Raw genomic sequence first — 13,289 nt, 5'->3', positions numbered from 1 at the left:
AGTGTGTATCTCTCTTTCTCCCTTTCTCACACACACAAACAATATTTTTAAAACTTTACTGTTGAAATGAGCTTGACCTTTTTTCCTGCCACTGGAAGACATCATAAATATTGCGAAAATAATTATAATATCACATCAATTTTGTAGATTTGTTTATCACACGATTGCTTAAATTATTAGAATTCAATCTCTTCCTCCTGGTGTTTTGGAAGTCTTTGCTTATAAGACATCTTATGTTTTTTCAGGTGCAGAATGATCTTGAATTTTAACATAAAGTCAAGATACAAGCTTTACTTTACCCTAGCTTACAGCTAATTGATTCCTATGTGTCATCTCACCAAGAAAATGAGAATGGTATAGTTCTAACAAGGGACTTAGCCATAAAACTCATCAGTTTATATTTCAACAAGAATGAAGCATTTCTCCAGGCAATGAGAAGAAATGAACATATGCCTCTGGGATCAAGACATCTGTTTAAGTTCGCTAACTGGAGTACTCTCTTACCCGAGAAGTTTAGAAAGGGTTATGTTTATACTGAACCAATTTTTGGAAGACACAATTATTCATTTCCAGCACTTACGGGTATCAGAGCTTCACCCTTGTTAGCCAAAGATTCCTGGTTACAGAATTTGCCACCAACCTATATTCTTACTTGTCAATATGATCTTTTGAAGGATGATAGATTTATGTATGTTTCAAGACTTCGAAATGTTGGAGTTCAAGTTACTCATGACCATATTGAGAATGGAATCCATGGAGCTTTATCATTCATGGCATCACCACTGTATTTACATCTAGGTTTCAGGATAAGAGATATGTATATTAGTTGGCTGGAAAATAATTTATAAATATAGTATATGTAAAATATATATGGCCATCAGGCAATGGATTGTAATTTGTGATATTTTGTAGTTGTAGTGCAAAGAACAATGTCATTTGTGTTATCTGAATCTAGATTTAAAGCAGTTATAACAGTTACTGTATGTCCTCGAACTAGTTAATTTTTCTGATTCACAGAACCTGCAGTTGTAAAATGCATTTAATCCCTTCATTTATAGTTGATTATAATTATGTTGGTCCCGATAGGGACCGATCCCTATTAAAGTTGAGAAATAAGAATGGTTACTGGCAAATTAGAGAAGATAGTTTCCAGGCAGGCACAGAAATTGCAATAGTGCGTGGGAAAAGGAAAAATAAAGAAAAAAAATTACAAGGTAATTGTATTAGTTTCCTGTGGCTGTTGTAGCATATTACTACAAATCTAGTGGCTTAACACAACAGAAATATTTTCTCTCAGGAGTTCTGGGAGTCACAAAATCAAGGTGTTGGCAAGAGCCACACTCCCTGTGGAGGCTCTAGATGAAGCTCTTTGCCTCTTTCATCTGATGGCTGCCAGTATTCCTTGGTGTAGCCAGATTATTTTATCTTGAAAGTTAGCATCTTCAAATCTTTCTCTTCTCCATCTTCACATGGCCTTTTCCTTAGCCTCCCTTTTAGAAAGATACATGTGTTTGCATTTAGGGTCCACCAAAGTAATCCAAGATAATATCCCCATCTCAAGATCCTTAATTTAATTACATTTACAAATACCTGTCTTTTTTCCATGTAAAGTAACATTCACAGGAATTAGGATTTAGATGTCTTTTGGAAGACCTTTTTTTTTCACATTTTCAGTCAAATGTTATGTTTTAAAAAGGCAACAGATCAACATTATAATTCATTATAATTCATTCTAATCTAAATATGAATTCAACAATATAGCCCAGCTCAGTATGGAGTGAACAAGGTTTTCAAAAAACTGTCAAATATGTCATTTTACCCAAATGATAAATCACTTCTACAAGCCTTTTGTTGAGTGAAATCATAAACTAAAACTAAAGATTTATTGCTATGAAAAAAATACCTGTAATACAGTAGTATGAATCTTGGATATTAAGTATAACCAGTTGAATCAAGTTAAGAAGTTAAAAATGTAGCAAGAAATTTGTGTGTATCTCTATGTGTGTGGTAGGGGTTGTGAAAATTTACAAGCTAGTTGACCCAAGAGCAACTGAAATACCTAACTTGTTCAATAAGGAACAGACATTATATCAAACCTACATTTTTCAGCAGGCAATTAAAAATGACAATTTCAACAGTCCACAAACTCATACATATTTTTCATATTTTTTTAATGTAGAAAGAAAGTAAGTATGTGCAAAGAGCTGTTTTTCTTCAGCTCACTTTCAACACCTGAAGGGTAGAAAAACATCTGTGACTATCACAAATGAGAACAAAATGAATGTCATTGGAGTCAGTTATATTTCTCCTTTGAGGTTTATAAAATCTGTATGGAAAGTTGATCTTATAACAAATTATATTGTTATAGTTCTGATTTAATTTCCTTTAAATTCCTTTAAAATATTTTTTTAAGTTGTTGTAAAAAAATTTTTTTTGTGATACTGAATCTGATTCCAGTTCTTTTTCATCATTTAGTATACTGGCCACCAGTTCTAATCAGGGAGAAAAAAAAACTCTTAGAAAACTCTTCATTATGATAGCACATTCAGCAAAAATAACTGATATGCAAGCAAACCATAAAAGGTGCATCTTTCCAGAAAGCACATTTTGTTGATTGTTCATTGAATATTTCTCATAGTGATTCTTGATGAAAGCTTCTTTCAATCTTGTGAGCATGAGTGTGTAGTCTCACTAGCATGCAGTTTCATATCCTTGGACAGGAAGGCTGGCTCACAGCTAGAGAAAAGTTCAAAGCATTTAATTCCTGAAAAGCCTTACATTCCAGAGTGGGAAAGCACTTTTCCTTTATTTTTTTAATTTTAATTTTTATTATTTTGATACTTAAGAATGTGGCAGAAATGTGTGCTAAGGTAGCCCAGTCAATCCTCATTTATTTATTTTGTAAATTTGGTCTCAGAACATTCTGGAAGAGAGACATTTTGCAAAAGCCACTGCTAGACAGACTTCCTTTGCAATTTCTGACACTGGGCTCTTGGCTACCCAGTGAATTTATGTGGCTTTGATTACTGTTGACATGCTACAAGGTTAGATTCACTGGGCCATACTCCCAAAATTGGTTGCCTTTTATGTGGTGGTATTGGAGCACTGTGATAAGGCTATCAAGATTGGAAACATCCAGGGTACCTGGGTGGCTTAGTCGGCTAAGCGTCCAACTCTTGGTTTTGGCTCAGGTCATGATCACATGGGTCGTGGGATTGAGCGCCCCCCGCCCCTAGTTGGGCTCCGTGCTCAGTGGGGAGTCCACCTGAAGATTCTCTCCCTCTGTTTCTCCCCCCACTTGCTCTCTCTCTCTCTCAAATAAATAAATAAATCTTTAAAAAAAGATTGGAAACATCCAAGCAAAAGTCATGTGCTCTAATTTATTTATTGGCAATATAAGGGAAGATCTGATTATGTCCCGTACAATGTCACCTAAAATCTCCAAGCTTTTCATTCTCTTTTCTAGCTATGTTATCCAGACATTGATTAGTTTCCACACTTTTATCTGTCCCAAAGAGAAATAGTGATATGGAACTTGATAATCAGAGTAAAAATTCTCTAGGTACCAAAAGAGAGGTTAATATTGTAGTTTGTATCTTAGACCAAGTCTTGTTGTTGTATCTGTATCATCTATCTTTGTAATACCTAGGGAAACTATATAGAAAAAATCATTGACTTCATCTATCTAAGCTCCGTGAGTCATCTGTTACTTTTATTGATAATCTGTCCTGTGCTCCTAGATTGCTGTAACAAAGTGGCTTAAACAGCACGAATGTATTTTCTCACAGTTCTGGAAGCTAGATGTCTGAAATCAAGGTGGCCAAGGGTCATGCTCCCTCTGCAGGTGCTAGGGAAGGATCTGTTCCAGCCTTCTCTTAGGCTCTGGGAGCTCTTTGGCTTGTGGCAGCACAACTCATCATCACATGGCCTTCTATGTATGTTTCTTTCTCCAAATTTTCTCCTTTTTATAAGAACACCAGTCATATGGGATGAGGACCCACCTTAATGACCTCGTTTTAACTTGACTACCTCTATAAAGACCCTATCTCCAAATAAAATCAGAATCTTAGGTATTGGGGGTTGGGACCCCAACATATCTTTTATGGGGAGACAAAATTCAGCCTTTGTATTTGAAATTAATTTTGGATAAAAAAATCATTGATTATTATAGATATTGATTTATATATATTTTGATATATATTTTGATATAATATTGGTTATGTATATATATATTTCTTTTTGGCTTAAAAATTGTTATAAAATATCTGAAGGCCTTTGGTTTTTAATTCCCCTGTAAGTTATTTGGTCTTATTTTCCTTAATGTGTAAGAGATTGTTTTTTCTTTAAAAACTAATAATTTTTACTAAATTATGTCTTAGTGTTGGTTATTCTGGTTTGATTTTTCCCAGGCATGCCATTCACCTTATTACTATCTAGGTTCAAATACTTCTTATTTTTAATTTCAGTGACATCTTCTCAAATAATAATTTTTAGCAAATGTTCCATTTCCTTGTTTTGCTTTTTCTTCTATGGGAAATTTTATCATATCTATGTTGGATATTCTTTCCCTCTGCTCTTTATTTGTAGATTTTAAAGTGATTTTAATCTTGTTCATAATCTCTTCTTTGCATTCACATTTTTTTACACTTACATGCTATAAAGTTCACTATATTTGGTGTACAAACCAAGTTTGTACATACTATCATGTAAATTTCTCCACAGTGAAGGCCCAAAGTAGCTCCATCACCCCCAAAACATTTCTTCCTGTTCCCCCTAGCCCCTGGCAACTACTCTTTTCTATCTCTGTGAGTTTGCCTTTCCTAGAATATCATACAAATGGAATCATATGGTAGCCATTAAATTCCTTTTTATTTTAAACTTTTTCCTAATTTTCAGGCTGTATTTCCCCTATGACATTTTCCATATTTTCTCTCCCTTGTGTTGATTCTTGTCTAGTCTTCATTTAAAAAAAAATTTTTTTTTAAAGATTTTATTTATTTATCTGAGAGAGAGAGAGGGAGAGCGAACACAAGCAAGGGGAGGGGTAGAGGGAGAAGAGAGGCAGACTCCCCGCTGAGCAGGGAGCCCAACACAGAGCTCCATCCCAGGACCCTGGGATCATGACCTGAGCCAAAGGCAGACTCTTGTACTGTCACTGATGCTGCACAGGGCTTGCAGTTGTCGGTGGATTGTTCTGACCATTCATACCTGTAGGTTTGTATGGATACTTTATATTCTGGCTCATATTTTGCTTCATAGTATATTGTCCATAGATTTTTGTTTTATTATCTGAATTTCTGTGTGGATTCTCATGGGGGAGATTTGGGGATTTTCAAAAATTAAGGACCCATAGTGGAAGATTTGAGCCCATCTTTTTTCAGTAAATGATAGAAAAAAACAGACAAAAAATTAATAAGTAGACAAGATTTTAACAACATAATTAATAAAAATGGTTTAATTAACACACATTGAACTCAGTAGCAAATAATGTCATAATACACATTCTTTTCAAGTACACATTGAACATTAAAAAATCTTCTTGGCCATTAAGCAATTCTTGTCAAATTTCAAATGATGTAGAGCATATCCTCTGATTATAATGGAATTAGGCTAGAAGTTAATAGCAACAATAATTTGAAAATCCCCATCAGTTTGAAAGTAATAACTATATTACTAAATAACTTAGAGTTAGGGTGCCTGGGTGGTTCAGTTGGTTAAGCGACTGCCTTCAGGTCAGGTCATGATCCTGGAGTCCCGGGATCGAGTCCCGCATCGGGCTCCCTGCTCGGCAGGGAGTCTGCTTCTCCCTCTGACCCTCCCCCCTCTCATGCTTTCTCTCTCTCAAATAAATAAATAAAATCTTTAAAAAAAAATAAAAAAAAATAACTTAGAGTTAAAAACTATTATAGAAATTAGAACACATTTTGAAATTGAAAGATAATGAAAACACATACATATCATGACTTGTGAGATGCAGGTAAAGCTGGTCTCAGAAGGGAATGAGTAATATACATTATAATTTCTAAGTATGTGTTACAAAAGAAGCAAGGTCAATTATCAGTTAGTTAAATGATCCATCTGATGAAACTTTCAGCTCGCATTTCACATAATCCCCTCTGCTTTTCACAGTCTGTCATCAAAATACCTTAAAGCCTCACAGTCACGTCAGACTGTCACACCCGTGGATTTGTGCCAAATGACCATCCTGGCCATTACTTGTGTCTGGCCTCCATTTTGGCTGTGTAGACTTCTATCAGTAGCTGTAGCACTTTAATTGTTTGTGTAGAGAATATGAATCTTATTTCAGAAGTTACATTTTAAAAAATATTTATTTTTTTTCTTTGGGAGCTGGGAGGAATAGTCTGGCTGAGCACAGGGGCTTTTGGGTTGGGAGAGACCCCTGAAAGCATAGAAGGCCTTAAATGGACTCTCTGGCTTACACTTATTACAGATTGCCCATGCCCTTCAAGAGTGAATTAATTTCTTTCTTTATCTTCTCTCTCTTTTGAAAGTCTTTATAATAAAACACCATGAATTCACTATTATGTCCACTTCAACTGAATATTACCAATATGTTTTATCTCCCTATATATTTCTCCTATCCAGTCTCTGTTTCTCTTAAGAAACAATTAAAATTCTGATTTGGGGGTATGCAATTCTCTTTTTCTTTTATTAAAAATATTTTTTAGATGTGTGTAAGCGGTCGTAAGCAATATGTTTAGTTTTGCTTGTTTTAGGGGCAAAATACGGAATTATACTTTATGTAGTCTTTTGAGACATGACTTTCACTCAATCATTAGCCATAGATGTTGCATGGAATGGAATCTTATTCATTTTCACCAATGCATGAAATGTTCTATTATGAGAATATGTCACAATTTATTTAACCATTCTCTTGTTTTGGAATATTTAGGTTTTTCCCAGGTTTTTGTTTTGTTTTTGTGGGGGTTTTTTGGTGTTATTTTGCTATTACAAAATATGCTGTTATAAATACGCTTTTCTAGGCCTCCAGGTGCACATATGTAAGAATTTTTCTCAGATACACACACATACACCCATATATATATATGTACCTGAGATATATATATTCTACTACATCTTTTCCAGTAATTTGATTTGTTAAACTTCTTCATTTTTGCCAATTAAATTTGTCTGACATAGTATTTTATTTTTGTTTTAGTTGCATTTCTCTAAATACTAATGAGTTTGGTTATCTATCTGCGCTTAGTGGTCTTAAGTGTTTCTCTTTCATGCGGTGCATATTCAAGTGTTTTGCTTGTTTTTCCATTGCTAATTTTTTTCTAATTAATTTGTGCAATGCACATTTTCTATATACAGATGCATATGCATATAGAGAATTCTGAATTTTTTTGTTGGGGTAGGAAGTAGAGAGAATGTTTGTTGGGGTAGCTGTGGTTCATCCAGGTAGAAGGCCTAACACTTGTGTATACCAATCTGGAAATCAGAAATATTTCAGTGAAAGCTCTTTGAGAAGAGCAGCAAGATAAAGGTGACTAGTAGGCTCTTCTAGATTTAACCAATGTTTTCTTTCCTATCCCAACTTCAGAAGAAATTCAGACATAATTTGCCTTCACTTGGATGGTACTCCAATATATGTTTATTATCTTCCTTCAGGGATGTCTGACCCCTCTCAAATACTGTCACTACTATGTTAGGCACAATTTTGACCTGGTGAATATTAAGAGGAAGGTAATTCATTATAGTAGCTATCAGGATAATTTCTCTCTGGGGAGAAAACCAAAGATTATATTGATTCACATGATTAGCTGAAGATAGTTAATCAAAATAGATAAAATACAGGAACTAACCTAATCAACAAATTTTCTAAGAATAGCTTGATTCAGGAACTTGAGATACATTTCATGGATGTATGGAACAAAATAGTCTCTGCTGGATGAACATTAAGAAATAAACACAGTCCCTGTAGGGTATTTGGATCTTGCTAGATGTATATACCAACATAGGCACCCTGTTAACTCCTATACATTGAAATAACGAATTTGGCCAGGGTCTGGAACAAAATCTGGTCTGCACGCAGGATTTTGGAGGTGGTCACTAGACACTTGCAGATAAAGTCAAGAGACTGTCTTTTTTCCATTGGACATTCTTTCCTGCTTTGTCAAAGATTAGTTGACCATATAGTTGAGGGTCCATTTCTGGGCTCTCTATTCTGTTCCATTGATCTATGTGTCTGTTTTTGTGCCAGTACCATACTGTCTTGATGATGACAGCTTTGTAGTAGAGCTGGAAGTCCATGAGAGATGATGGACTCTGAAAAACAAACTGAGGGTTCTAGAGGGGAGGGGGTTGGAGGATGGGTTAGCCTGGTGATGGGTATTGAGGAGGGCACGTTCTGCATGGAGCACTGGGTGTTATGCACAAACAATGAATCATGGAACACTATATCTAAAACTAATGATGTAATGTATGGGGATTAACATAACAATTAAAAAAAATAAAAAAAATAAAAATAAAAAAAAAATAAAGTCAAGCACTGCCACCCAGTGGTGTCTTTGGGATTCCGGATTCAAAATGTATTTGATGCAGAGGCAACATACTATGTTTTTGAAAAAGTGTTAGTCTATTATTGGGCCCTGTTGCGAACATCTTCCATTACAGAAGTTCAGTAGATAATCTTAAGGGCTGAGATACCTTTCATGTAATATGTAGTGTCAGAGAGACATCCTTTTTGATAACATGGAAATTACATATACAGGACATATCTGGAGATGTATAGGGATGGGATTAAATCCTCTTGCTATTTGTTTCCTGTTTGTCACATTTGCTTTTCTCCCACCATTTTCCTTTTTTTTTAATTATTTCAGCATTTTTATAATTTAATTGTTTTCTCCACTATTGGGTTATGAGACATACCTCTTGGTTTTATTATTTTTAATGGTTGCTTTAGAATTTACAATGTGCATCTTTATGTTATCACATCTAACTTTAAATAATGTACTACTTCATATAAGTAGGAAGAACTTTCCAACAGTTTACTGCCATTTCCTCTCTCCCATCTTTTTGGTTATTGTTGCCATATATTTCAATGCTATATGTTATGAACTCAAAATTATAGTAATAATTTTTTAAATTGTTGATTATCTTTTGAAGCATTTTTAAGATGAGAAAAAACATCTGTATTGACCCAAATGATTATCTTTCTGTAAATCTTCATTCCTTCATATAGATAAAAGTTATCTTCTTTTTTCTTTCTGAAGCATTGCTTTTTTTTAATAATTTTTTTTATTATGTTAGTCACTGTACAGTATATCATTAGTTTTTGATGTAGTGTTCCATGATTCATTGTTTACGTATAACACCCAGTGCTCCATGTAATACGTGCCCTCCTTAATACCTATCACCGGGCTAACCCATCCCCCCACCTCCCACCCCTCTAAAACCCTCAGTTTGATTCCCGGAGTCCAGAGTCTCTCATGGCTCATCTCCCCCTCCAACTCCCCCCCTCTTCATTTTTCCCTTCCTTCTCCTAATGTCCTCCATTCTACTCCTTATGTTCCACAAATAAGTGAAACCATATGATAATTGTCTTTCTCTGTTTGACTTATTTCACTTAGCTTAATCTCCTCCAGTTCCATCCATGTTGATGCAAATGTTGGGTATTCATCCTTTCTGACGGCTGAGTAATATTCCATTGTATATATGGACTACATCTTCTTTATCCATTCATCTGTTGAAGGGCATCTCGGCTCTTTCCACAGTTTGGCTATTGTGGACATTGCTGCTATGAACATTGGGGTGCATATGGCCCCTCTTTTCACTACATCTGTGTCTTTGGGGTAAATACCCAGTAGTGCAATTGCTGGGTCATAGGGTAGCTCTATTTTTAACTTTTGAGGCACCTCCACACTGTTTTCCAAAGTGGCTGTACCAACTTGCATTCCCACCAACAGTGTAAGAGGGTTCCCCTTTCTCCACAACCTCTCCAACATCTGTTGTTTCTTGCCTTGTCAATTTTTGCCATTCTAACTGGTGTAATGTGGTATCTCAGTGTGGTTTTGATTTGAATTTCCCTGATGGCTAATGATGTCGAACATTTTTTCATATGTCTGTTAGTCATTTGTATGTCTTCTTTGGAAAAGTGTCTGTTCATGTCTTCTGCCCATTTTTTGACTTATTTGTTTTTTGGGTGTTGAGTTTGAGAAGTTCTTTATAGATCTTGGATACCAGCCCTTTATCTGTAGTGTCATTTGCAAATATCTTCTCCCATTCTGTGGGTTGTCTCTTTGTTTTGTTGACTGTTTCTTTTGTTGTGCAGAAGCTTTTTATCTTGATGAAGTCCCAAGAGTTCATTTCTCCTTTTATTTCCCTTGGCTATGGAGATGTGTTTTGAAAGAAGTTGCTGTGGCTGATGTGGAAGAGGTTACTGCCAATGTTCTCCTCTAGGATTTTGATAGATTCCTGTCTCACATTGAGGTCTTTCATCCATTTTGAGTTTTTCTTTGTGTATGGTGCTAGAGAATGTTCGAGTTGCATTCTTCTGCATGTGGCTGTCCAATTTTCCCAGCACCATTTATTGAAGTGACTGTCTTTTTTCCATTGCATGTTTTTTCCTGCTTTGTCAAAGATTAGTTGACCATAGAGTTGAGGGTCCATTTCTGGGCTCTGGGAAAACAAGAGGCTGACAACCCTAAGGTCCCTATAAAACAGGTGCATCTTGCTTGGATTTTGGTCAATAATTTGGACTCTGTACATTCCCTCAACCACCCCTCAGCAGAATGACTAAGAGGAGGAACCCACAACAAAGGAAAGAACCAGAGAATGTGGCCTTTGCCACAGAACTAATGGATATGGATATAACCAAGATGTCAGAAATTGACTTCAGAGTAATAATTGTCAAGGCGATATCTAAGCTTGAGAAAAATATTAATGATAATATAGAATCTCTAAGGGCAGAAATGAGATCTAATCAGGCTGAACTTAAAAATGTGATGAATGAAATGCTGTCTAAGCTGGATACTCTGACTGCCAGGGTAAACAAGGCAGAAGAATGAATTAGTGAGATAGAGGATAAGATGATAGAAAAGAAGGAAATCAAGGCAGCATGGGAAAAACAAATTAAAACCCAAGGAATCAAACTGAGAGAGATTAGTGACTCAATGAAACATTCCAGTATCAGAATTATTAGGATCCCTGAGGGGGTAGAGAGAGAGAGAGAGAGAGGTCTAGGAGATCTATTTGAGCAAATTGTAGCTGAGAACTTCCCTAATCTTGGGAAGGAAACAAGCATTCGTGTCCAAGAGGCAGAGAGGACCCCTCCCAAAATCAATGAGAATAGACTGACGCCATGATATATAATAGTACAATTTGCAAATCTTAGATCCAAGGAAACAATCTTGAAAGTGGCAAGAGGGAAGAGATTTCTCACTTACAGTGGGAGGAATATCAGAATAACGTCAGACCTGTCCACAGAGACCTGGCAAGCCAGAAAGGGCTGGCAAGACATACTCAGGGTACTAAATGAGAAGAACATGCAGCCAAGAATACTTTATCCAGCAAAACTGTCATTCAGAATGGATGGAGAGGCAAGGAGCTTCCAAGACCAGCAGAAACTGAAAGAATATGTGACCACCAAGCCGGCCCTGCAAGAAATATTAAGGGGGGGTTCTATAAAAGGAGAAAGACCCCAAGACTGATATAGAACAGAAATTTACAGAGACAATCTATAGAAACAAGGACTTCACAGGCAACATGGTGACAATAAAATCATTATCTTTCAATAATCACTCTCAACGTGAATGGCCTAAATGCTCCCACGAAACGGCAAGGGTTGCAGATTGGATAAAAAGACAGGACCCATCCATATGCTGTCTACAAGAGACTCATTTTGAACCTAAAGATACATCCAGACTGAAAGTGAAGGGATGGAGATCCATCTTCCATGCCAACGGACCTCAAAAGAAAGCTGGGGTAGCAATTCTTATATCAGACAAATTAGATTTTAAGCTGAAGCACTGCTTGTTATCATTTTCTGTAGTGTATGTTTGCTTGCAGTGATTTCTCTCAAGCTTTTGTTTCTTTAATACAATTTTATTTTGCTTGAATTTAAAAAAAATGGTTTCACTTTGAATAGGATTATAGTGTGATTTTTCTTCAGAACAACATATATAGCATGATGTTGATCTGTTCTTACAAATTTTATAATGAGAAGTCTGTGACCACTCTTATTTGTGTCCTTTTGTATTTAATATTCCTTTTTATCTCTGGATAGTTTGAAGACTTTCTTTTTATCACTGTTTTTTAGCATTTTGATTAAAATGTGACTTGCTATCATTTATATTTTTATTCTCTTGTGACTTATTGAATTTCTTGGATCTTTGAGTTCATAGTTTTTTTTAGAGTTGGAAAATTTTGACCTTTTTACCTTCAAATAATTTATCCTCTCTTCTCCTGCCCCAACAATATATCTGCTACCTCTTTCTGGAACTCCAATTACACATATTCAGTGGCTTGATATTTTCCCAGAGATCACTCTTCATTTTTCCATTTTTCCTCCCCTGTGTACTTAATCTTGAATACTTTCTATTGTTATTCAAGTTTACTGATTTTTGTACTAAATTTGAAATCTGGTTTGGTATATACTCCATCTTTGTTCTGCTTGAAAATGATCTTGACTATTCTATGTTCTTTACATTAGAAAAATTACAATCTGCCTATCAATTTTTCCCCAAAAAAACTTTTGAGATTTTAAGTCAGGTTTTGTGGAATCTGTGGATTAATTTTTGGGGAATTGGTAAATTAAAATTAGTACGTTTTGTAATACATGCACATGGTATATTTCTCAATTGATTTAAGTCTTTTCTAATTTCTCTTGACAATGTTTTCAGCATCATAGTCTTACCAATCTTTCGTTATATTTAATTATGGGAATTTGATGTTTTATGTTGCTATTATGAATGGTCTTGATGTTTTATTTTCCCATTTTTGTTATAGTATATAGGAATATGTTTGATATTTTAATATTGGCCTGTATATTAAGCCTTTGCTAAATTTACTTATTAACTGTGACTTTGTAAATTCCTTAGGACTTTCTTCTCACATGATTATGTCATCTTCCAAGAAAGGCAGTTTATTTCTTTCTTTTCAATATGTATGACTTTGATTTTTCTTCTGCCTTAATGCTTTGGCTAAGACCTCTAATGTTGAGTTGGGGTGATGAGAGTGAGTATCTTAATTTTTTTGCCCTTGATTTTAGGAATAAAGGATTTTATATTTCACTATTAAATATGATACTTTGTTAGGTCTAGATT

General features: G+C 35.3%; 1 protein-coding gene across 1 annotated transcript in view; it reads left to right on the top strand.

Moving 5' to 3' along the window:
• Positions 1 to 848, top strand: part of AADACL2 (arylacetamide deacetylase like 2) — a 28,571-nt gene extending 27,723 nt beyond the window's left edge. The window contains 1 exon segment of the mRNA XM_036075512.2: positions 246 to 848. Coding sequence (XP_035931405.1) covers positions 246 to 848 — 603 coding nt within the window.
• The last annotated feature ends 12,441 nt before the right edge of the window (positions 849 to 13,289 follow it).

Source organism: Halichoerus grypus, chromosome 1, assembly GCF_964656455.1.
Source record: "Halichoerus grypus chromosome 1, mHalGry1.hap1.1, whole genome shotgun sequence".
Classification (NCBI taxonomy): domain Eukaryota; kingdom Metazoa; phylum Chordata; class Mammalia; order Carnivora; family Phocidae; genus Halichoerus; species Halichoerus grypus.
The sequence above is the reverse complement of the archived record's forward strand: the minus strand, read 5'-3'. Positions and strand labels throughout refer to the sequence as shown.